This window comes from Hoplias malabaricus, chromosome 3 (assembly GCF_029633855.1).
Source record: "Hoplias malabaricus isolate fHopMal1 chromosome 3, fHopMal1.hap1, whole genome shotgun sequence".
NCBI classification, from domain to species: domain Eukaryota; kingdom Metazoa; phylum Chordata; class Actinopteri; order Characiformes; family Erythrinidae; genus Hoplias; species Hoplias malabaricus.
Window position 1 is genome coordinate 27,675,838 of NC_089802.1, and position 26,028 is coordinate 27,701,865.

General features: G+C 42.6%; 2 protein-coding genes across 2 annotated transcripts; both read right to left on the reverse strand.

Moving 5' to 3' along the window:
* Positions 1-1,407: 1,407 nt before the first annotated feature.
* LOC136692519 (inactive all-trans-retinol 13,14-reductase-like) lies at positions 1,408-12,045 on the reverse strand. The gene is made up of 11 exons (XM_066665999.1): positions 11,889-12,045; positions 11,275-11,457; positions 9,705-9,946; positions 8,362-8,557; positions 7,349-7,546; positions 6,911-7,030; positions 6,671-6,809; positions 5,467-5,576; positions 4,545-4,711; positions 1,922-2,081; positions 1,408-1,647 (listed from the first exon to the last, which is right to left on the reverse strand). Exons 1-11 carry the CDS (start codon positions 12,043-12,045, stop codon positions 1,478-1,480), a joined length of 1,842 nt encoding a protein of 613 aa, XP_066522096.1. The 3' UTR covers positions 1,408-1,477.
* A 1,496-nt stretch (positions 12,046-13,541) lies between these two features.
* On the reverse strand, positions 13,542-24,714 carry LOC136691803 (inactive all-trans-retinol 13,14-reductase-like). Its single transcript, XM_066664618.1, has 11 exons — positions 24,019-24,714; positions 21,489-21,671; positions 20,170-20,411; positions 19,728-19,923; positions 19,406-19,603; positions 18,928-19,047; positions 18,698-18,836; positions 17,681-17,790; positions 16,768-16,934; positions 15,630-15,789; positions 13,542-15,209 (listed from the first exon to the last, which is right to left on the reverse strand). Exons 1-11 carry the CDS (start codon positions 24,173-24,175, stop codon positions 15,040-15,042), a joined length of 1,842 nt encoding a protein of 613 aa, XP_066520715.1. The 5' UTR covers positions 24,176-24,714; the 3' UTR covers positions 13,542-15,039.
* Positions 24,715-26,028: the final 1,314 nt, after the last annotated feature.

Consider the following 26,028-nt stretch of genomic DNA (forward strand, 5'->3'; position numbering starts at 1 on the left):
GGAAGATGGAACAGGAAAAAAGGATGAAAAGGAAGGACCAAAAAAGGCAGATGAATAAATATTATATAAACAGAAAGAAAAATAATTAAATCATTTGTAAATAATGCTTCACTGAACGTGTTCTTCGGGAACCTGTGATAAAGTGTTGGTGGAGATTTTCAGACCTGTGTCCACATCTCTAAACACATTTCTCTGGGTTATTGGCTCATTGTAAATCCTCAGTGCAGCTGTTTAAGTGGCGCTCAGATTCAGATTCACAGATTTCTCTGGAAGTGCAGGAACAGTTGAGACTGAAGGCATTGGGCTTGTTTTCAGACGAAGGTTAGCAAGTGTGTGTGTGGTGGTGTTTAACAATACTGTGTGTTTAGGCTTAGTGTGTGTGTGTGTGTGTGTCTGTGTTGTTTCTGTCCTAGAACTCTTATCGTGAGTGACATTTGTTGTTATGTCACTGTAATTTAAAACAAGATTTATTCCAATACAACTTTCTATACATTTTATTTGTCACTTTATAACCCACTGTAAAGAGCAGGTTTCATCAAAAGATCATAACAGTGACAATGTACATAATTTAAGTAGTGGAAATTTTACCAATACACAGTATTTGCATAATTCATGAATTTGAACTGTTCCGGTAAAAACTGCTGCTAGAAACAGGACATTAATGCACCATACTCAGCATTTCCCCTTGCTCCCTATTCAATACAGAGGCAGCTGTGTAGCAAAAGCAGCATTTTAACCAAAAACAAAACTTATAAAATGGTTACAAGCTCATTAAATCAGTTCTACCTCCTGCTAAAATTACTGAAACTACAGGATGAGTGAAAGTCACAGGACAGCCTTTTATTTCACAAACTTCAAAACTTTTGTTGCTCGTTACAGTCTCGTTACTCAGCTCAGCTCCATCTTCGGTCAGAATGGATGGGAACATTCGGGTAGCGTCAATAACCAGCCTGTAACACAAGTTTTGAACTTTCTGTGTTGACAACTTTTGAAGCATAAGAAATATCTCAAATCTGATTGTGACAATCAGTTTCTGAGGCAATTCTAATCTTCTTTGAGATGCTATATGACCACCTTCCCATTGGAAAGACTTACCCTTGATCCAATATGGCAGACACAAGATAGGCCCCTCCCCTGTTACTCGCTGGGTGTTTCAGATATGTAATTTTCCCTTTCCTTTATCAAATAAAAGTCTGTCCTGTGACTTTTCACTCCGTTGCTTAAACGTTTTCTAGTCAGCTAAAAAAGTAAATAAAAATTAATCAAATAATATAATGATAAAACTGAAAATGAAAAACAACCTAAACCAACAGAATTAACTAGCATGCTAATCTACAGTTGCTGTCCATCTACTAAACACAACACACTCTAAACACAGTAGCCGCCCCCTGCTGCACGTCACTAGGTTTGAGACTCGGTGAAAGGGTCCACAGGCTGTAGTTCTTCTCGTAATCCGCGGTTCTGCCGTGGTCTGATCTCACTGCACCTTGTTTTTAATCTGTTCGGCCATTTCTCTGGCCTTCTTCCTCTTCAGCTTCTTCTTCAGCAGCAGGAGGTTGATGTAAACGATTTGTCCGAGCGCCGTGGAGGCACAGAGAAGACCACCGTGAAGAGCTCCTACAATACCACAGCTGAACAAATCCTGACCTGGAAGACACATATGTACACACACACACACACACATACACACACACACACACATAAATCACACAAAGCACGTGAAATATGGTCATGTACAGGGCTGTTTTTTTATATATATATTAGTAAATATAGAAATTTGTTTCAGCAAATTCCATGCACATTTTTTATATTGAAAACATATTTAAGTAAATGTTTAATAAAATAAATAAATAAATACATAAACATGTTTTTTAAAATATATTTTATATCTTTCTTTATTCTAGCAGGGGTCTTGTGGTACCTGAGATGTAGAGATTTTTGACAGGAGTTTCACAGCGGTTCTTGGCCATAACTTCTACCTGATACCTCTCTAAATTTTGCTCGGCTGAATACATGGCTCCTCTGTACGCGTTGAGGTAGTGAGTGTTGGTCAGCGGAGTCGCCACTTCCTGATAAACCAACTGTGAAAAACAGCAGAGAATAAACAGAATCAAAATATCTGCAGATTTCAAGGTTACAAATCTGAAATTATTCATTAAGGCTCTCCACAGGGATCCATTTATTTTTAAAAAGTGGGATTTTCTTCTCTCAGTTTTTGAATTCATCCCTGTCCAGACGAATATTACAATAGCTGCATTATCCCGCCTGTCCCCATAGTATCCCTTTAAGAGAGGCTTCAAAACACCATGAAGCCTGACAGAAGCACAGAGGTTTAATCCCAAATCACTACATCCTCCCTCTGTAGTGCACTACACACATCTTGAAATGACTGATTTCTAACACACATCATTTATATTTATTAATCTGTGTGAGTCTGAACTCTGTGGAGGGAGTGAGGAGCTGTGTGAGTTTCAGACAGAGACAGTTCCATGTCCGTTTCCCTTCGTCTCACATGAGAACAGAGACAACTGCGATTTCAAAGATCTCCACCTTGGAGAACCTTGGAGGTTTTCAGTGATCAACAACGTCATTTTAATGTGGATGGGAGGCGAAAACGCAGACAAAATCCCTTTGTTTTTAAGAATAAACGTATCTGTGTGGATGGGCCCCAAGTTAGATGCTGAGAGGGTCTACAACCTCATGTATATTCAGGGGGGAAATATGTGGAAGTCTGTATTGTATATTGTCTGTACTGTACTCTACACAAACCGGATTCCAAAAAAGTTGGGACACTAAACAAATTGTGAATAAAAACTGAATGCAATGATGTGGAGGTGCCAACATCTAATATTTTATTCAGAATAGAACACAAATCACAGATCAAAAGTTTAAACTGAGAGAATGTATCATTTTAAGGGAAAAATACGTTGTTTCAAAATTTCATGGCATCAACAAATCCCCAAAAGGTTGGGACAAGGCCATTTTTTAGCACTGTGTGGCATCCCCCCTTCTTACAACACTCAGATGTCTGGGGACAGAGGAGACCAGTTTCTCAAGTTTGGAAATAGGAATGCTCTCCCATCTCCTACGTAGCCATGATGTGGTTGATTGCTGCAGAATATGGTCTGGCATTATCTTGTTGAAAAATGCAGGGTCTTCCCTGAAAGAGATGACATCTAGATGGGAGCATATGTTGTTCTAGAACCTGAACATAGTTCTCTGCATTAATGGTGCATTTCCAGACATGCAAGCTGCCCATGCCACAAGCACTCATGCAACCCCATACCATCAGAGATGCAGGCTTCTGAACGGAGCATTGATAACAACTTGGGTTATCCTTGTCCTCTCTGGTCTGGATGACATGGCGCCCCAGTGTTCCATAAAGAAATTCAAATTGTGACTCATCTGACCACAGAACAGTCTTCCATTTTGCCACACTCCATTTTAAAAGACCAGACCCCTGGCCCAGTGCAAACGTCTGAGCTTGTGGAGCTTGCATAAAAATGGCTTCCTCTTTGCACTTTAGAATTTCAGCTGGCAACAGCAGATGGCACATGGATTGTGTTCACTGACAATGGTTTCTGGAAGTATTCCTGAGCCCATTCTGCTTTCCTTGACAGTGGCATTCCTGTTTGAGGTGCAGTGACGTTTAAGGCAGGAGATCACGAGCATCCAGAGTTTTACGGCCTTGACCCTTACGCACAGCAATTATTCCAGATTCTCTCAATCTTTTGATGATGTTATGCACGGTTGATGATGATAACTTAAAAGTCTTTGCTATTTTACGCTGGGTAACACCATTCTGGTATTGCGGTATCTTTCTGCTCAACAATGGTGGAATTGGTGATCCTCTTACCATCTTGGCTTCAGAGAGACACTGACACTCTGAGAAGCTCTTTTTATACCCAATCATGTTGTCAATTGACCTAATTATTGTTAATTGGTCTTCCAGCTGTTCGTTATATGCTCAATTTCCTTTTTCCAGCCACTTATTGCTACTTGTCCCTTCTTTGGGATTTGTTGACACTGTGAAATTTTGAATCAACATATTTTTCCTTTAAAATGTTACATTTACTCAGATTAAACTTTTGATCTGTCATCTATGTTCTATTACGAAGAAAATATTGACATTTGCCATCTCCACATCATTGCATTCAGTTTTTATTCACAATTTGTTTAGTGTCCCAACTTTTTTGGAATCCGGTATGTATATATTATGAATATTTGCCTTAAGAACTATGCAATACTCTGTCTGTTTTTCAGGCATCTGTTATAAATTATATTTAATGTTATACTTATTCAGTTGGTCAAATCTTACCTACATTAATTTTATTATTGTGTACTATCTAGGCATAAATACTTAGATTAAGCATGTGTGACATTTTTTTTCTTTTGCTGTGTCCCTCAATTTACTTCAAAAGTTCGGTCAGCCATTTCCAAAGATCTGTGAGTCCATGGTTGTCTGACCTCAAGTTATCACCCCAAATCTAGTGGTTAATGTAGATGTAGTTGTAAAATCAAGGACTGGATTTTTTATGGTGTACCTTCTCTCTGAGTTTGGGGTAGTAGACACAGGCCCAGTCAAAGAGACAGTTGGCGAATCTCATCTTATACGCCATGTAATCGTCCCCTCGTTTCTTCACAGTCGTGTCCTTCCATTCCTCGAACCACTCGTAGTTGACCATCGTAAGGATGGTCATGCAGGACTTACCTGAAACATTAACATCAGCAGCTGAGTGACAACAGAAAGGTCCAGAATAATCTCATGCTCTTAAACAAACACAGATCACCTCTGACAGGAGAATGTAGTTTTGCCAGAAACCTCTGCACCATAACGCAAATCGTGTGCAGTGAAAAAGATCACCTTTGCATTCATTCCATTTCCAATCAATTCATTCATTCATTGTCTGTAACTCTTATCCAGTTCAGGGTCGCGGTGGGTCCGGAGCCTACACGGAATCAGCTCCTGGTGTTTTTAGGCCCATAGAGCTGAGCTGGTCTTTTAAGCCGTGGATGTGTTCAGATCTAAAACAAGAGTGGAGTTGGATTTCCTCCTGTCTCTCAGAGATTAAAGATTTAAAAGCCATTGTGTTCCACTTTCTCTGTATCTTTTTAATCAAATGGTTGAACTCTGACTTTCCCCTTTCTTGTTGTATGTGGATAATTGTTTGTCAAATTCCCTTAGAAAAACACCACTGGAGAAATTAACCCCTTAAAAAATAAAGACTATTTTAAATGGAGGATCAGAGACCGTAATGGGTCTCTGACTTTTGCACAGCACTCTATCTCACGTCTGTGAACTTAAACGACCTCCATGACAGCACTGCTCTAAAGCAGTGAAGCACTCAGCTCTTTCTGCCACATCACTGAACTGCTGAGGTCTAATTGAAAGCCTGAGACTTGGAGGAGTAACACCATAACTCTCTGGATGTTCTCCAGAGTGGGTGGAGCCTCCAGGGGCGTTACCTGGGTGACGGATCTTCGACGTGGGGTCTTTGGCGGAGGGAAAAGTGATGAACATCATGGGGATGTTTTCTGGAGCCTTCTCTTTTTCCAAGCTGAAGAACTGATCCATCCTTCAAGTAAAAACATGATTGTTTGAGGTGTAAGTGTTACCTTTACTGGAACCCTTTTGTGTTTGTGTTATTTTTGTCAGCCATCATTGGAAGACTCCTACAATTTCAAGACACCAAAAGAAACTATGAAAAATTACTTGGAAAAAATATTAACTTCCATTAGATAAGCCTGTGTATCCTTCTCTAAAGATACCATTCTGAGCGTACGGGGTCTCTTTCCAAAAGAAACACTATGCTTGCTACAGTTTGGGAGTCTGAAGTCTAAAATGTCCGCCTGTATCTTTTCTCTGAAGAATGTGGATCTAGAGCAGCAGGGATCGGCCGTGTTCTTCCCACAGCTCCGTCATATAATTGTTTCTGTTTGGACACAGAGCAGAACAAAGCCATGTCCAAATGGAAGAATGGCAAAAGGCCCAGAGCTGAGGCCGCCTCTGTTCTAAAGGTTTAGGCAACAGCGCCGCCCTGTGGGAGCTTTGTGTAACAACAAGTAGCGCTTGTAACATTAGATCAGAACCTATTAAGGCCCCTCTCTGTTATACTAGAGGGATTTACTGGTCTACATATGATAGTGTTGTGTTGTGCTGGTACAAGTGGATCAGACAAAGCAGTGCTGCTGGAGTTTTTAAAAAATGCTCACTGTCCACGCTCAAAGCTCAAGGTGGGAGCTTTGTCTAATAACAAGAATTGCTCAGAACAAGAGCTCAGGCCAGATTAAATTTCTGAATTACTGTGGACAGTGAAGTTGAATGGAACCAGATGTCCTCCTCTATCAGCTCCTCAGGAATAGTGATTGCAGTAAAGGATGGTTGACACATGGCTGATGTTTGACTGTAATTTTCAGAAGTTGGTGTTTACACCAAGGTGTAGAGGGACGTGCAGGATTTGGTTGAGGCTGAGTTGATATGTCCACTATTCTCCATCATCCTCATCATCATCCCAAGTTCTTTAGACTTATAGAGGTCTGTGGTGATGGGGGAGAGGAAAAAAGCGCTGGATGTGTTGTGGACATGGAGACGTCTTGTTCCATTCTCCTTTAATCCATTCCATTCCTTCCATTCTCTATTAATAAGGTTTTTTTACCCATTCATACTCACATGATGTCCATATCGTTAGTCTTGTACAACCAGAGGTTCTTGGAAGTGATGCCCAGTTCTTCTTGAGTGGCATCAAAGCCGGAGAAAACTAGGAATGACCCTCTTGCAGGTTTCACCATGTCCAGCCTCTGCTGAATCTCTGCAGGATGAGACCAGAGGAGGCTCAGAACAGATTCAGATGGAGAGCCACACAGCAGAGATCCTGCAGAAGTGATGAAGCGGTACCTGGTTTGCTCTGACCTGGTTTGCTCTGTATTTCTGGGGGCAGGAGCCTCTTGAAGGTGTTGAAGAGTCCACAGTTGGAGATGATGATGGGAGCTCGCACCTCCACCCCTTCCTGCCCTTTTCTAACAGCGACACCTATCAATAAACCACAGCACAACACACACTGTACCTTACAGACCTTTAGAGGTGGGGGATATGATGGTGCTATTGTTGTCACTGAACAATAAGCAACATATGGTTTTCTGCTGTGGAACCGAGTGTCAAAACACAAGAGGAATTTACACAAACAAAGACTTTACTGAGATTATATTAAGAAAAAGCACTGAGAGCAATTCATGATAACAATTAAAGATTAAAGTGTAATGTTCATTAACAGTGGCCTAAAATTAGAGACAAGTTAGGTCCCCAGGATGTGTGTGTGTGTATACTCATATACAACTCGTTCCAACTCACCGTACGCTGCTCCCTTGCTGTCCACCAGGATGCGGCTCACAGGAGCTCGGACCAGGACATTTCCCCCATATTTCTGGATGACTTTTGTGATGTGGAATGGGATCTCACTAGCACCCCCTTTAGGGTAGTACGCACCACGCTTGTAGTGGTGCAGGAGTAGAGCGTTGATCAGGCAGCTGGAGTCTTTTGGGGGGACCCCTGGTTCAAAAAACACATAACAATTGCATTCAAACAAAATCTAGTGTCACAACAATAAAACGTGTGTTTCCTCCGAAACATGAGGCCAACATAAAGCTAACGCAATGTACTGATAGCTTAACATCCCAGAGGGGAAATGGAAACTGTCACAACATATGACACACCAGGGGGCACCAATTTTAACCTGGTGGAACAGGGCAGTCTTGCCTTGTACAGAGGACCACGGGGCACAGGGTCTACACAGGGCTCAATGACAAGGCCACCCTGTTCCTCTGGGTGGGATTTTGAGACAGAGGAAGATTCAGTGAGGCTAGTTGTGCTCTCTGAAGCCCCTATCACATGGGAGCTGTATGTGTGAGCTCAGACTTCCTTAACATTTATCCCAGACTTTACACGGACTTTATCGTGCTAATGCCCTAGTAGAAAATTAAGGTACAATCCGAGTGCGCACATGTGTGAACAGAGCCACTAATGTTACGGAGTATCACACTGTATCAGCGTGTGCACAGAAAGCAAAACTAGTAAGCACCCTAAAGATTTCCAGCTGTGAGAACGGGACTGACACAGGAAATACAAGAAATGTCCATTTGTACATTTTAGCCCACAAAACTACCCAGTAAATCAAACTCTTGGCATTAACTGTACTGATAAAGTGTACACAATACTGCTGTTGGATTGTGGTCATTTTGATTTTACACTGAAAAACCTGGACTACATAACAGTAATAGCCGAACTTGAAGAAGTTTTGGTTTAAGAAATAATATCCATTTTAGCCCAAACATCCTGGTTTATAATAAACCAGGAAGGTGCCTCACCATAGAATAAGTAAGAGAAGATGAGCTGGAGGTCCATGTTGGAGGTCAGACTGTTTGCCATTTCTGTGGCACTGGTGCCAATGAGGCGGAAAACAGAGGAGCAGAGGTTGGCGATGCCACTCCTCAACAGAAGCAAAGCTAACCAGCGAGGAATCAGCTTCAAGCCGGCGAGCAAAGGGGTCTTCCTCGCTGACGTCTTTAAGAAAACAAGAAAACACCTAATAGAGACATAGTTACACTTTTTAAAACCCAAGTCTAACCATACCTAATCCCAAGAGTTACCTAGAGGTGTTTAAAGCCTGTGAAACAGTGGAACTCTACCTACTAACTTTGGAATAAGCTGGGCTGGAGTTCATTCATTCATTCATTGTCTGTAACCCTCATCTTCCCGGAATCACTGGGCACAAGGCGGGAACACACCCTGGAGGGTGCGACAGTCCTTCACAGGTTGACACAAACTCACACATTCACTCACACACTCACACCTGTGGACACTTTTGAATCTCCAATCATCTACCAACGTGTGTTTTTGGAGAAACCGGAGCACCCGGAGGAAACCCACGCAGACACAGGGAGAACACACCACACTCCTCACAAACAGTCACCTGGAGGAAACCCACCCAGACACTAGGAGAACACACCACACTCCTCACAAACAGTCACCTGGAGGAAACCCACCCAGACACAGGGAGAACACACCACACTCCTCACAGTCACCCGGAGGAAACCTATGCAGACACAGGGAGAACACACCACACTCCTCACAGACAGTCACCCGGAGGAAACTCACGCAGACACGGGGAGAACACAACACACTCCTCACAGACAGTCACCCGGAGGAAACTCACGCAGACACGGGGAGAACACAACACACTCCTCATAGACAGTCACCTGGAGGAAACCCACGCAGACACAGGGAGAACACAACACACTCCTCACAAACAGTCACCCAGAGGAAACCCACCCAGACACAGGGAGAACACACCACACTCCTCACAGACAGTCACCCGGAGGAAACCCACGCAGACACAGGGAGAACACACCACACTCCTCACAGACAGTCACCCAGAGGAAACCCACGCAGACAAAGGGACAACACACCACACTCCTCACAGACAGTCACCCGGAGGAAACCCACGCAGACATGGGGAGAACGCACCACACTCCTCACAGACAGTCACCCAGAGGAAACCCACGCAGACACAGGGACAACACACCACACTCCTCACAGTCACCCAGAGGAAACACACACAGACACAGGGAGAAAACACCACACTCCTTTTGTGATCCAGAATGAATCAGCCCTGTTCCCTTTAGCACACCTTTCATGATCTCTCCACTACCTTCATCATCCTGAAGAACTCGTCCACAGCTCTAACATCAGCAGGAAACTGCTTCTTCAGATGCTCCTCCATCTCAGTTTTGCCTGTATGGATGGTGTACTGCCTTTGTTCTTCCCCGGTGCCAATCACAATGGTGTCGAAATGCTGGTCCAGTTCCACAAACTGCAGCTGGCCTTCAGTGATCTGGTCCATCACGACTCTTATCATACTGTTCTCATGCAGCTGGCCGATGTAGTGAAGTCCTTGAGAAACAGAAGGCAAGCTGATGAATTACTGAACACTTTAAATATGGTATTGCATAAAAGTACACAGACTGTCACAGGGTGTTTTTCACAGGTCAGTTTTGTCCCTGGAAACTTGGAAAGTGTAGGAACACACTGGCGAGGGATAACTCACAGGAAGAGGGCAGCCTTGCTCTATAGAAGCCAAACAATCTCCTGGGATTGTGTGTCCTCTCTCTGCAGAGTTCAAGGCATTCCCTCGCTCAAGGGCAAGGCCAACCTGTTCCTTCAGGTATGAATTTGAAATGGGTAGTGGGGGCATCTCTAGGATTCCCCACACTGACTGACCATATCTGAGGATTTGACTACATCTCTTTTTAGACCAAGGCCTGTGGTCTTGTTTTGTTGTGTTTGTAATAAGAGGGTTTGCACTGCAGCTCAGGAACTGCATTCATTGTGGCTACATTGAATTTAAAGTGTAAGTGTCCTGTATCCGTCTGTAATGTAAACAAATCTGTCCCTGAAATGGCGCATTGTAAACACTGATACGTTCATACATGTTTTCTCCATCACCAACAACAAAAACATCATATGTATGAGATGAATCCTTGTATTAAAACTGGAAAAATGCACGTCTTAGTAGCTCATGTGTGCATCACATTTTTTGGGAGTACAGCCAACAGCTTGTACGCTGTACACAATTAGAACGCAGGAGAAAAACCCACCAAGAGATCCTCTGAATCCCAAATGTCTCCCTCCACCCTACATAGTGCACAGTGTAGGTCATAAAATAACAGTTTCTGCAATCACGTCATAAAATCATTTACATTCGCTATAACCTTTACATCTTCCAGTCAAACTAGTGCGAGTCACTTCACCCCTCTGATGTAGGGTGACCAGATCTGAGATGGTGAAAAAGAGGACACATCTCGGGAGGGGGGGCGGGTCTACTGACGTGCAGTCTGACCAATTAAATGTTTACAGAGAAGGTTATCCACGAATAATGGTAACTCTACAGTCAGACCGTGCAATCAGAAGATTTTAGGCTACTTTACCATGAACCAATCGGAGTAGGGGATGGCGGGACTAGTTTTTGAACGAAACGCTTCTTGAAATTCTATGTAAGCTCTAGAAAAAAACGTTTTTTTAAGTCTACTCTGATGTGGACTCTGATGTGAATATAGCTGATTTTTCTCACTGGATATTGTCTGAACCTCTTTGGTGGGTGAAAGTCCCAAAGTCTAGAAGGAGCACATCTGGCTGAGGTTTGACCATAAAAGCTGGAATAGCCTTGAAACACAGCTGGCAAGTGCTGCTTGTTCAGATTTAACCAAGCGACAACTTCTTACCAACATCAAACTCGAAGCCTTTCTCCGTGAAGGTGTGACAGCAGCCTCCTGCCTGGTCATGCTGCTCCAGAACCAGAACTCGTTTTCCCGTTTTGGCCATCGTAGCTGCAGCGGTCATCCCTCCAATCCCACTGCCGATCACAATGGCGTCCAGATTCTGTGGGACCTTCTCCCTGGTGAAACCTGAATTAACAAAGCATTGAATGGTGTGATGTTAACTTAGCGTAAGGGATTCACTGCTTTTCCCCCCACTGTCAGGGATCAAAAGAACAGGTTTGATAAGAGTCTTTCTGGACTCATAACCAGGTCAATCTTCAAATCTCATTACAACAGAGCAAACAGAAGATAATGAGCTACAGAATGAGACAGAACACTATTAATAACAAAGGTTTATTTTATGTAAGTTACTTTGTGATGCTATTTATTCTCTGTGTATTTTACACGCAGGAAGAACCATGTAGCTCTCAATAACTATAATAAGTAGAAGGTGTTGTAGTGTAGCTTTCTCTTCTCATTCACTTGATATTTCTTAAAAAGAAACACTTCTTTTCATTCATTCATTTCATTTATTCATTCCAGTTACCAGAGTTTGAACTGGTTCATCATGCACTCACCCTGCTTCAGAACTTTGTCTCTCTTCTTCTGGTCCAGCTCCATAGGTCCTGGGGGTCTCACTGACTCCTCAGTGAAGGGGCTTCTTCGCCCAAACAAGTACCAATAGGTTCCTCCAGCCCAGAGCAAGAACCACACCAAGAGCACCAGCGACCACATTTCACCACCAGAACGGAATAAAGGAGTATTTCTTACGGAACAAGCTCGCTGACCGAGTACAGTCACTGTAACATCTGGAGCAGTGGTGGACACGCAGCTGGAATGGACTCAGAGGCGCTGCCTAGAGCTGATGAAGATCTGATCTGACCCAAAGTTTCACTGAGGACTTTTATCGCCAGCGGGTGCTAAAGGTCATTTATACAAGGTTGAATAATCTTTTACGGCCTGGTGTAAAGATAGCAGACCGGGGCGCGGGAGATAGCGATTACAACAGAGAATGCTGCTCTATCCCTGTGTTTACCGCCTGTTAAAGAATTATTAGCATCTTTCATAAACATCTAAATCAGTGTAATAAAGTACTAATGAGTATATTTTTAGTGAAAGTTGTTTCATTTTTTTGTAATTTTTAAAACTGTAATGACTGTTTCATAAGCTGAAGGAGTTCCACTGATGAAAAGTACTGCTTCCACCGTCAAATAAACTGTATACAACTCTTCTATCTGTGTGCATTTTGATAGGTGTGAGTGTGTGAGTGTTCGAGTGACAGGGTGAGTGTGTGAAACTGTCCCCAGGTGTGAGTGTATGAGTGACCGGGTGAGTGTGTGACACTGTCCACAGGTGTGAGTTTGTGACTAAGTAAGCAATATGAGTGAATGGATGAGTGTGGGATGAGTGACTGTAAATGTAAAAGCTTTAATAACTTCTGGTTTCCTACAGATGTTTGAGTGAATAGTGTCTGCAGGAGATTGAAGGATTAAAGCCTGTAATTTTCCTCTATACTTGATCTTTAAAGTGTTGAGTGTTGATAACCAGGTGTCAGTGTGGACACTGGCTGCAGGAAGGGCTGATGAAGCTCATGCTGTTTATCTTACTCTAATTACGTTATCTCCAAGCTGGCCCTGTAAAACAGATAATCCTCTTTCCAGCGCTCTTTACCGGGCTGTAAACGATCCAGGACTGTTCTTTATCAGAACTGTGTCAAATCTGTTAGACTTTACACACACCGTATCATCTGGAGGTATATTATACAAGAGCTGGAGTGCAGAATGAACCTGAATTATACCAGAGAGAGCACAGGGTCACCACAGTTAGAAATCCTCATCAGTCACACTTATAAAAACTTTCAGGAGCACACTGTAGTCCATCTGTTGCTCTACATACTTTGTCACCCCACTTTCCCCCTGTTCCCCCAGCGCTCAGGACCCCCACAGAGCAGGTGTAATGTGGTGGTGGATCATTCTCAGCGCTGCAGTGACACTGACGTGGTGGTGGTGTGTTAGTGTGTGTTGTGCTGGTGCAAGTGGATCAGACACAGCAGCGATGCAGGTGTTTTCAGGCAATCATTTTACAAAAGAATTGTCAGTTTGTTAATTTATTGCTTGGCATATTTATGTATTTCTTGATACAATTGTCACAAAAATTCATCCAAAATGTAACACATTAAAGATAGATTTTACGCTTCATAAAACTTTTTAATATGCATGGTGATTACTGACATATGCTGTCATTAATATTGTTCATTATAATGTTGAATGAACATTAATTGTTTATAAGAACTTTATAGTGTATGTGTAAAAAATATAACATTAATAAAAGATAAATCTATAATTAAGTAAAAAAAATAACTAAAAGTGAAAAATGAAAATGAATACAGATTTTTTGTATATATATATATTTTTTCAAATGGTCAAAAGAACAAAAATGGAAATTTGTTTCTTTCCTGACAGTGACATTATGCATAAAGCCACCTTGGAAGCAAAAACTATGTAAATATTCTTTGGCATTGTATAATTCAGGACCATAACCCTCCTGTTATCTACAGTTTTCGGTCCTTTTTTATCCCATCGATGAACACCCCCTTAGAAAATAATTAATATGAAAATTGTTAGATGAGTTTAAAGCTCAGCACCTTTGTCTCTTTGTGAATCTCCTGAATACACTTTAAAGCAGCACTAAGTAAGATTTGGGTTTGTTGGTCATGGGGTCCCCCAACAGTTGCAGAGAGTAACTTTATTCTCCCTGTTACAGCTCAGTGGAGCATCATAATGATTTAATGCTGTATTTTTATGGTAGAAATACTATCTAGTGTTGCTTCAAATAAAGGAGGTCATGGCTCTAAAGAAGCAGGAAGGGTTTTTGTAGATTATAAAACTGCATGTCCACAACAACCAAATGTGTTTTATGAAGCTTAACCAGCCTTATTTCAAACTGACCCCGAACAACAGGACACTAACAACACACCATCTGGTAGTTTTATGTGTACACCATTTTCCATGGTGTTAAAACTTGAATGGGTTAAAATGAACTCCACCGTAAAAGGAGGGTAAACCATGTCTGGTTAAATATAACATAAAGGAGTGTGTCTCAGTTTCTTAGAGTGCTCACTTGCTCCCTACTCCCTGTAGAGGCAGTGTTGTAACCAAATCCAATTTTAAAAGCTGTCACTGCAGTTGCACAGAGATTAAATGAGTGGTCAGTTCAACCTCCTGCTCACGTACCTGAGGTCACATTGCCCACAAAGAGAACGTCCAGCAAGTACGAGGTAAAATGTTCACTAGTTTACTGGCTGGTTCAACCTGCAGCCAAAGAGAACTAGCATGACAGTCTACAGACACTGTACCCTCCGTCCACTAAGCTGAAGTATCGATGACATATCTCAACGAGTAACGGGGGAGGGGCCTATTCTTTAGGCTGTGTCCGGAACATGGCCGCCATCTTGAAAGGACCAGTTTTTACAATGGGAAGGGGGTCATGTACCATATCAAACAAGACTATTATTGTGGTTTGAAACAATCTATTGTGGTTTGAAAGTTATCAACCCAGAAATCTCTAAATGTTTGTTGTTTGTTACAGGTTTGACCAGACCCTAAACGCTGGGGTATTCAGATATTTAATTTTCCATTTTGCTTCTGAATGAAAAGTGTTCTGGACTCGGTGAAAGGGTCCCCAGGCTGTAGTTCTTCTTGTAACCTGTGGTTCTGCCGTGGTCTGATCTCACTGCACCTTGTTTTTAACCTGTTCTGCCATTTCTCTGGCCTTCTTCCTCTTTAGCTTCTTCTTCAGCAGCAGGAGGTTGATGTAAACGATTTGTCCGAGTGCCGCGGAGGCACAGAGAAGACCACCGTGAAGAGCTCCTACGATACCACAGCTGAACAAATCCTGACCTGGAAATTACACACACACACACACACACACACACACATATCAATGAATACAAGATCTCTGTTCTCAATTAATTAAGAGTAAAGCTGTGGCCACACTTTTAAAAATAAAAGTGCTACAAAGCCATAGTGATGCCATAGAAGAGCCACATTTGGTTCCATAAAGAACTGTTATAAGCCAAAGTGGCACCTTTTTATTTTTAAGAGTGCATTTTAAGGATTTGCCCATAGGGGTCCCACTTGTACGAGTGTAACACATTAGCACAACACCACCACCACGTCTACAGGGCTCCTGTGAGGGTCCTGACAGAGCAACTACACTCTGTAAAGTAGAATAACAAAGTGCTACTCTGTGAGTGCAGAAACAAGCAGGTGGTTCTAATGTTTTGGTGGACAGGTGTGTACCCACAGATCTTGTGGTACCTGAGATGTAGAGATTTTTGATAGGAGTATCACAGCGGTTCTTGGCCATAACTTCTGCTTTAAACCTGCCTAGGTTGTGGTCAGCTGAGTAAATGGCTCCTCTGTAAGAGTTGAGGTAGTGAGTGTTGGTCAGAGGAGTCGCCACGTCCTGATAAACCAACTGGGACAAACAGGAGAGGGGAATATGAGTAAACGGCATCTAAACTTCCGCAGAATCTGCCGTGAAGACTCACAGCACGCCACTCTGTAAAAATATCAGTTATTAACAGTCAATGTAATGTAAGATTTATTTCAAATTTACCACCAACGTAAAACATGGGAGTGACAGTGTCCTTAATACAGAGCACAGCTGAGCCCCCTCATGGTGCAGGTCCTAAATATGAGTGAGCAGTTAAGTAAATGAGTGTTGAAGTGAGTGAGTGAGTAAATATGTGAGTGAGTGTATATGTCATTGATTTTGTGTGTGATTGGGTGTGTGCTTATGTATGGGAGTTACTGAGTGAATGAGTGTGTGAGGATATAAGTGAATGTGTACGTTTGTGAGTGAATGTGTGAATATGCATGTGAGGGAACGAGTGAATGTGTATGTGCATTAGTGTGTGAAAGAGTGAGTTAGTGAGTGAATGAGAGAGAGAGTATGTTTGTGAGTAAATGAGTGTAAGTGAATATTTATGTATTGATATGCCTGTGAGTTTGCATAGATATTTTCATTCATTCATTCATTGTCTGTAACCCTTATCCAGTTCAGGGTCGTGGTGGGTCCGGAGCCTACTTGGAATCACTGGGCGCAAGGTGGGAACACACCCTGGAGGGTGTGCCAGTCCTTAACAGGGTAACACACACTCACACATTCACTCACACACTCACACCTACGGACACTTTTGAGTCTCCAATCCACCTACCAATGTGTGTTTATGGAGCGTGGGGGGAAACCGGAGCACCCGGAGGAAACCCACGCAGACACAGGGAGAACACACCACACTCCTCACAGACTGTCACCCGGAGGAAACCCACGCAGACTCCTGCTGCTCCAACGTGTGCCCCGTATGTTGTATGTTTATAATATTAATATCTGTGGTCAGTCTCCGTAACCCAGTAACCTCCGTGACCAGATGTGTATTACTTTTAAAAACTGTACCTTCTCTCTGAGTTTGGGGAAGAGGACGCAGGCCCAGTCGAACAGACACTTGCCGAATCTCGTCTTGTACTGCACGTAATCGTCCCCTCGTTTCTTCACAGTCGAGTCCTTCCACTCCTCGAACCACTCGTAGTTGACCATAGTGAGGATGGTCATGCAGGACTTACCTGAAACATTAACATCAGCAGCTGAGTGACCACAGAAAGTTCCAGAATAATCTCACGCTCTTAAACAAACACAGATCACCTCTGACTGGAGACCGTGGTTCTGTCAGAGTCTTACACCCCACACACACACACACACACCCCACCCTCCCCGGCCCGACCCTAAAGCTGAGCAAATGTCAGAGACCACCCTTTCGTTTACTTCATTCAGTTTCTGCAGCAATAAGCCAAGCGTTGCAACGGCAGAGGCTCTGTTCTCCCTATTACAGCTTAGAGGAGCAGTGTTCCTTTAAAGTTTTTACATGTTTGTTGTTGGCTTAATTAGTCTAAAAAAGTGCTATACTATTATAAATGTTTTGATTGGTTGTTTGGTACGTTGTTATTAAATACAAATTCAGGGTTGAATAAAAACACACATATAACAACAGGCTTTTACTCTTATCACATTTGTTTTTTTCCCTGCAAGTAGCCAGCAGCTTCTTGGTTAGGTTGATTCTTTTGTGTCTGTTTCCTTTTCTCAGTGCTGGCTTGTTCTCTCTAGTGCCACGTCCTTTCAGACCCACATTGCTGATTGTTCTCACAGTGAAAGGATCGGATGTTATCTCTCTGATAGTGACAGGTTTGGTGAGTCACTGGGTCTTGCGCGGTTGTTATGAGTCCTGTTTTATCCACAGCTCCAGGTGCCTAATAAAATCTACTTTTATTATCTTGATTAATTAATATCTTATTTTTAAAGATCAGGGTAGTACCTGGGTGACGGATCTGCGATGTGGGGTCTTTGGCTGAAGGGAATGTGAGGAACATCATGGGGATGTTTTCTGGCGCCTCGTCCTTCTCCAAACTGAAGAACTCTTCCATCCTTCACATAAACACAGGTCTGTTAGAGGTGTATACTCCTACAGCTGTCTGTCTCCAGAACTTTATACATCTGTCTGTGGTTTTTGATTAACGTCATTTAAACCATCTTCTTAATCTCTGTATTGGGTTAAAATGTCATGAGAACAACAGAAGTTGTCCAAAATGGAAGAACGGCAAAGGACCCAGAGCTGTGGCCGCCTCTGTTCTAAAGGTTTAGGCAACAGCGCCGCCCTGTGGGAGCTTTGTGTAACAACAAGTAGCGCTTGTAACAGTAGATCAGAGCAGACTGCTGTTTAGAACCCTCTCTGTTTTACTAGAGGGATAAAAAATAGAAACTCCTCTCCACTTCCTTCTTTTACTCATAAACACGTGTCTTTATTTTTTTATGTAATTTTAAATCTTTGATCCTTACGATACCTAAGTGTTATCCTAAGCTTTATCAACTTTTGGAAGTGAAAACAAATGTCTGGAACTAATCTTAATCTATCTAATCGAATCATCTGTCACCTCACAGCTTGTCTTCTCTTCTAGTCCTTCATCATTGGACACAGGACACTGTCAAGACGTTGTTTGCTGTATCTTTCTGGAGGGTGGATTATATTCCCTACTGCTAACTAAGTATGCAGAGACACAGGTGGACTACAGTCTGTAACTGTGGAACAAAGAGCTCCTGTGTGGTCAGGGTGTAGAAGGTGTGTGTATATTGTACATATGTGTACGTATATTTGGTCAGTGTATATAATAAGTATAAGTTAGTGTTGAAAGTGATTGTGAATGGAACCAGACGTCTTCCTCTAAAAGTTCCTCACAGAATGATATTACATTAAATGGTGGTGTGGTACATGCAGGGTGTTGTGAAGTAAATCTTATTGCGTTGTTGTATCTGAGGTTCTTGCGTTCTCACTGACATGCCGTCCATGTCGTTATTCTTGAAGACCCAGTAGCTGGTGGAAGTGATGCCCAGTTCTTCTGGAGTGGCGTCAAAGCCAGAGAAAAGTAACAGTGAAGCTCGTCCAGGTCTCACCATGTCCAGCCTCTGCTGAATCTCTGCAAGATGAGACCAGAGGAGGCTCAGAACAGATTCAGATGGAGAGCCACACAGCAGAGATCCTGCAGAAGTGATGAAGCAATATCTGACCTGGTTTGCTCTGTATTTCTGGGGGCAGGAGCCTCTTGAAGGTGTTGAAGAGTCCACAGTTGGAGATGATGATGGGAGCTCGCACCTCCACCTCTTCCTGCCCTTTTCTAACAGCAACACCTGTCAATAAACCACAGCACAACATACACTTTACCTTACAGACCTTTAGAGGTGGGGGATATAATGGTGCTATTGTTGTCACTGAACAATAAGCAGCATATGGTTTTCTGATGTGGAACCGAGTGTCAAAACACAAGAGGAATGTACACAAACAAAGACTTTACTGAGATTATATTAAGAAAAAGCACTGAGAGCAATTCATGATAACATGATAATTTTAGCCCACTGTTAGTGAACATTACACTTTAATCAAAGTGTAATGCTCACTAACAGTGGGCTAAAATTAGAGGCAAGTTAGGTCCCCAGGATGTGTGTGTGTGTGTGTGTGTATACTCATATACAACTCGTTCCGTCTCACCGTACGCTGCTCCCTTGCTGTCCACCAGGATGCGGCTCACAGGAGCTCGGACCAGGACATTTCCTCCATATTTCTGGATGACTTTTGTGATGTGGAATGGGATCTCACTAGCGCCCCCTTTAGGGTAGTATGCTCCACGCTTGAAGTGCTGCAGCATCAGAGCGTTGATCAGGCAGCTGGAGTCTTTTGGGGGGACCCCTGGTTCCAAAAGGAGAGAGTACAATGTTGCTCAAACCCAACTCACAGCTATGTTGAGCTCACTATTCACTGTAGTCACTGATCGCTTTTGAATGCTTGTTTCACTGCAAGGAAAGCACCTCACCGTAGAAGTAGTAAGCAAAGACAATCTGGAGGTCCTTGTTGGAGGTCAGTCTATTGACCACTTCTGTGGCACTGGTGCCAATGAGGCGGAAGACGGAGGAGCAGAGGTCAGCGATGCCACTCTTCAACAAAAACATCCCTAACCAGCAAGGCATCAGCTTCAGACTGGCCAGAAATGGGGTCCTCCTCGCTGACATCTTTAAGGACACAAGAACACACTTTACAGAGTCCTATTTACCCACGTAGAAACTCAGAAACCGTCCACCTGCATTGCCTTCCCTGGCCAGGTGTAGCTCCAGAGAGAGGTCACTCTCCAGGTTTTTCTTGTTCCCTGCCTTATGTGTAAGTACACTCTTGGTTTTTCAGTGTCCATCGCAGGTCACCAAACACTAACCCAGCCACGCTCACACCCAACACCTTTCATGATCAGGACTCTACACTACCTTCATCATCCTGAAGAACTCTCCCACAGCTCTGACATCAGCAGGGAACTGCTTCTTCAGATGCTCCTCCATCTCAGTTTTGCCTGAGTAGAGAGTGTACTGCCTTTGTTCTTCCCTGGTGCCAATCACCACGGTGTCGAAATGCTGGTCCAGCTCCACAAACTGCAGCTGGCCTTCAGTGATCTGGTCCATCACGACCCGAAACAGGCTGTTCTCATGCAGCTGGCCAAGGTAGTGAACGCCTTTAGAGACAGAAGGAAATCAGGAGAAATTTATAACTTCTCACTTAATGAATGATACTGCAGAGTGTCATATGGTCAGTGCTCAACAAACAACGATAACAGTGACAATAAAAAGAGGAGAGACCAGTTAAAGTGGAGCCAATAAACCGGCTTCACTGCAGCTTATGGTGCTTTTCCACCTACTCTACTCCACTCTACTTGCTTTTCCACTCCTGTACCAGGTAAATCAGGTCCTGGTTCTGGAAGCGGATTCTTGTTTAGTAGCTGTTCTCTCGTGGTTCAGTGCGAGCCGAGTAGGGACTAAACCGTGGCGTGTAAAATTTGCAGAGTGCTGATTGTCCAGAGAGAGTCGTCACTCTTCGCCACGCAGCGCAGACGTCCAGCACCAACTCTCCATCTGTAAAATCTCCATCTGCAGCAGAGATCACGTTTGTTTTTATCCGACTCACAATGGCAGCTCGTAAAATTACGCCGTAGTCTTTTGAAGATAACAACAACAACAACACAATACAGCATGAGTAAACACAGCTTAACGTTACCGCCGCCGTTGTTGTGGTTTGTGGCCCACTGTTCCCCTTAGAGACAGGGTTTTAGAGACGACACCAGATACATTTCAGAGGGAAGCTCTGGGAGTGGAAAATAGTACCATGCAGTGGAAAAGCACCATTAGTGTGGATATGTTTATAATACTGGAGCTGTACTGGGGGGATGGGAGAAACTTCCTCCACATATTTTCTCTCACTTTGCTTTAATGATGTCTTTAAGACCCCTGAAATTCCAGTAATGAGACCACTCCCTTAGAATGTATGATAAAACACAACACGGTGACAAGTAGGGCATATCTGACCACATCTCTTTAGACCAAGGCTTGTGGTTTGCTTGTTTGTGTTGATAATGAGGGGGTTTGCACTGTAGATTAGGTACTGCATGCTTAACGAAGGTTATCTGGACCTCTGCAGATGTTGTACAGGTGTAACTACACTGTGTTTCATTGGCCAGTGAGAAGCACATCTGGCTGAGGTTTGATCATAAGTCAAGTGCTGCTTGTTCAGATTTAACCAAGCGACAACTTCTTACCAACATCAAACTCGAAGCCTTTCTCCGTGAAGGTGTGACAGCAGCCTCCTGCCTGGTCGTGCTGCTCCAGAACCAGAACTCGTTTTCCCGTTTTGGCCATTGTAGCTGCAGCAGTCATCCCTCCAATCCCACTGCCGATCACAATGGCGTCCAGATTCTGTGGGACCTTCTCCCTGGTGAAACCTGAATTAACAAAGCATTGAGAACATGGATTATTATCGCTATGTTACTCCAAGGTCATTTTAGTCACTTTACAACTGTATTAACTTTATGATTTCTCTTTTTAAAAATATATTTTTCCTGTTTAACTATATTTTATTCTATTTTTGCTTTCATTATTATAGATGATTTTTTTTTATTTCTATGTACTGAATGTCCTGGAGGTTGTGGGTTTGAGCTCCGGGTGACTGTCTGTGAGGAGTGTGGTGTGTTCTCTGTGTCTGCGTGGGTTTCCTCCGGGTGCTCCGGTTTCTCCAAAAACACACGTTGGTAGGTGGATTGGAGACTCCGTAGGTGTCCGTAGGTGTGAGTGTGTGAGTGAATGCATGAGTGTGTGTCGCCTTGTGAAGGACTGGCGCAGTGATTCAGAGTAGGCTCCGAACCCACCACAGCCCTGAACTAGATAAGGGTTACAGACAATGAATGAATTAATGAAAAAGTGTTTAAAAATCATATTGTTGTTATTGAAACATTTTATATTGTGATATATATTGATATTGAATTATTGTCCAGCCCTAGTTATTATTAAAATAATTACCTATATATCTACTGTATTTCCTGCATGTAAAATATATTCAGGGACTAACAGCATCACAAAGATATTTACATATCATAAACTGTTGTTATTAATAGTGTCCTGATTCATTCTGTGGCTCTTTGTCTTCTGTTTGCCCTGTTGTAATTAGATTTGCAGATTGTCCACGAGTCCAGAGTCCAGAAAGACTCTTATCAAACGTGTTTATGATCACTGACCGTGGGAGGAAATGACAAGCAGTGAATTCCTTACGCTAAGCTAATACTACCTTGAACTCGTTATTACAACTGACTTTAAAGCTTAGAGACACGTTGTAGAGAGAGAAACTCTGCTGATTTTAAATCATCTCCACCTCAAATCTGCCATAAACTAATCAAGTATAAATCATGTTTTTCATTGTATTAACCAGGGCTTGGACACTCATAATACATTCATTCATTGTCTGTAACCCTTATCCAGTTCAGGGTGGCGGCGGGTCCGGAGCCTCCCCGGAATCATCGGGTGCAAGGCAGGAACTCTGGAGGGGGTGCCAGTCCTTCACAGGGCGACACTCACTCTCACATTCACTCACACACACAATTTTACAGTTAGTTTAAAATTATTAATATTGACAAAACCAAGAGGTTGTTGTCTGATGGTGACGTCATGTTTCTTGTTTGTTCTGTGCAGTTTTTCTGTGGCTTGTTGTTCATATCGATATCAGAATTATACTGTATCAACTGAAATTTAGAGATATATCGTTATCAATTTTGGCCGTATTGTCCAGCCCTAATATTAATAGAACAAATCCACAGCTTTGTAATGCATTTCCTCTGTTCCTGTTCTCTCTTACTTTCTTTAAAATGTATAGTGGCACTTTCCTTTGGGAGACTCTTATCAAACCCCAGTACTTACAGCCCCTAAAGGCACCTCTGAGCAAGAAGGTCTTAAATAGAACCAGCGGAACCAGAACAAATCCTTGTTTTGGTTATTTTGGAGTTCAGTGAGAACCAGGGACTAAACCTGTGCTCTTCAAATACTTCTAATGAAGTTACTGCTAGAGTAAAATCTTTTGTTGTATTTGATATTCATTGCTTTGGTTTGTGTACGTCCCTCTTTGCTGCAGAAGGATGGTGCTGCTGCAGGATGTTTAATGTATACAAAGCTTTCCTTCTTGTATGCATTGTGCACTTGGGTGAATGTCCTCTTTTTGGCCTGTTTTCTATTCTATCAGATAAGATGTAAAATTGCTCTAAGTGTATAAGGAAAAGCTGGACTGAGATTTGTTCTGATTGGTTTTCTGTGACATTTTCAGCATCCGCATGACTCTCTGCATTATCTATCATCTTAAGCACTTCCTGTAAAAGCTCACAGTGACTTGTTTGTCTCTTTTTGGGCCAAGTTCTCTAAAGCTTGACATCTGGGACACAGAGTGTTAAATTAAGGGACATGAATCTCATTGAACTGTTTACTGAAAATAAAACACAAAACACTTCTGACCACTGTGTTTAAGTATGAATATTTATTCTAATGTTACATTGTGTTTTTACCAGCACAAAACCCCAAATACTGTCCAGATTAATAGCTTTAAACAGTCACACAGGCTTCTAAAGACTTCAGCATGGTATTTTATAATCACTGTCCTTTTTTCAGGAACTCCCAGTGTCCTCCGAGCTTTTAATTTAGAGCGGTATAGTGAATAACACTGTGTCTTTAATCTGAGGGTGTAGATGTTCCTGATAAAAAAAAAGTGTACGCCCAGTTACCAGAGTTTCAACTGGTTCATCATGCACTCACCCTGCTTCAAAACTTTGTCTCTCTTCTTCTGGTCTAGTTCCATCGGTCCTGGGGGTCTCACTGACTCCTCCGTGAAGGGGCTTCTTCGGCTAAACAAGTACCAATAGGTTCCTCCAGCCCAGAGCAAGAACCACACCAAGAGCACCAGCGACCACATTTTGCCACCAGAACACGGAATAAAGGATTATTTCTTACACAACAAGCTCGCTGACCGAGTACAGTCACTGTAAATTCCGGAGCAGTGGTGGACACGCAGCTGGAATGGACTCAGAGGCGCTGCCTAGAGCTGATGAAGATCTGATCTGACCCAAAGTTTCACTTAGGACTTTTATCGCCAGCGGGTGCTAAAGGTCTCAGGGAGCTCAGGTTACTTTGCGTTTATTTATGCAATGTTGAATAATCTTTTACAGCCTGGTCCGGGGGGCGTTACGGAAACTCTACGAACTGCCCGTCCTGACATGTTTTACTACCTGACTAGTTCTGCGCATGCGCAAAATAAACGTTGCTAATGATATATCTGCTGCTGAGATTTGCTGTTTAATTTAAACGGATGCAGCGCTGTTTTGTTTTAAAGCAATGTTGATCCTACTGCGTTTGCTTTTTTTACGCTTTTAAGGTTTTATATGCCGGTTCTTAGTTAATAATAATAAAAACACTGCTACCAAGCACACTCAGTTATTTAGAGTTTTCTCACAAAACGCATTGATGACAGTGGACGTCATTATTAAATGTTTAGCATTCATTAAAAAAACAGGAATATATTGCTCTGGTCTTTTGTGTCTCGTTTCTCTGAGGTGGTCTCCACACACAATACACAACATTTTTCAAAATATAGCTAGAGTGAGCTCTGGGGCGTATTCCAGTAGCTTCCTCAGCTCTGTACCTATTGGATAGGCTTGACCTTGAGCTTAAGTTATCTGGCTAAACTGAGAGACTCTGTGTGGAATACCCCGATTTTCAGAATACTGCCTGATGATTTAAGTCAGTGATTGTGAAAAATGAACGAGCTTCCTGAGGTGAACAAGAGTTCAACTGCACTTCTGATGAACTGAAAAAAATAAATAAATGCCCTCAGCCACAGTACGGTACCGTAAGTACGGAGCCCCTAAAGGGACTGGGGGAAATATAAAAAAGAACAAATAGTTTTGCGTTCCCTCGCAAATACATTGCGCTCCTTTGCAAATGTTTTATGATACACAATTGTCTTTGTGGCTCAGTCAACACATCAGGGCACTGCAGTTTCCAGGGAAATCCAGCCACTTCAAACAGATATTATATATGTATTTATTTATCTCTACTAACACAGTGTAGTTGCCAGTGCGAATCGTTCATACATATATAAGGAACTGCCTAACATCAGAGGAAGCTGTAAACAACACGTTTATATACGTTCGGTAGCGTCCTGAAAGTGCAAGTCAGAACGCCATAGTTCCACGTATCTCCATAGTAACAGGTGTCTGAGACGCAGGCGACTTCGTGAAAGAAAGTAAAAGTGTGGACGTTTTTTTTTTTTGTTTTTTTTTTTTTGTCATTGACTGGGGTAGGGGTCAAGCTAAGAATCTTAATGAAAAACCTTTACCAAGCAAAGACTCTCTTAAAAATCCGGTCATTCAATAACAAGGTGGAGGGTGTAAGGTAGTGGCTTAACACACAGAGATCTCAGGGCACGCTGCGGACTGATTTTTACAGAGACGTGGCTCAGCGCGATGACTCGGCCCAGACACGGCTGTGGAGCTCGAGAACCGGTCGCTACACCATGCATTTCGTTTTATCTGGGAATTCTGTTTTTTAAAGCTGCAGTAAAAAAGGATACAATTTCCTGCCAGAAACTTTTACACACATACACACATTACTCCAATACACTACCAATAGCTACACATATATTCAGGTGTTCACTCTCCATACTCGCCCACTGTTTGGAAACTGTGTTCATTGTCTGTATCTCTGTACTGTTCACGTAACCTTTGTCCATGCGCTTGCACTTTAATTTGATCTTGGACTGAAATATAA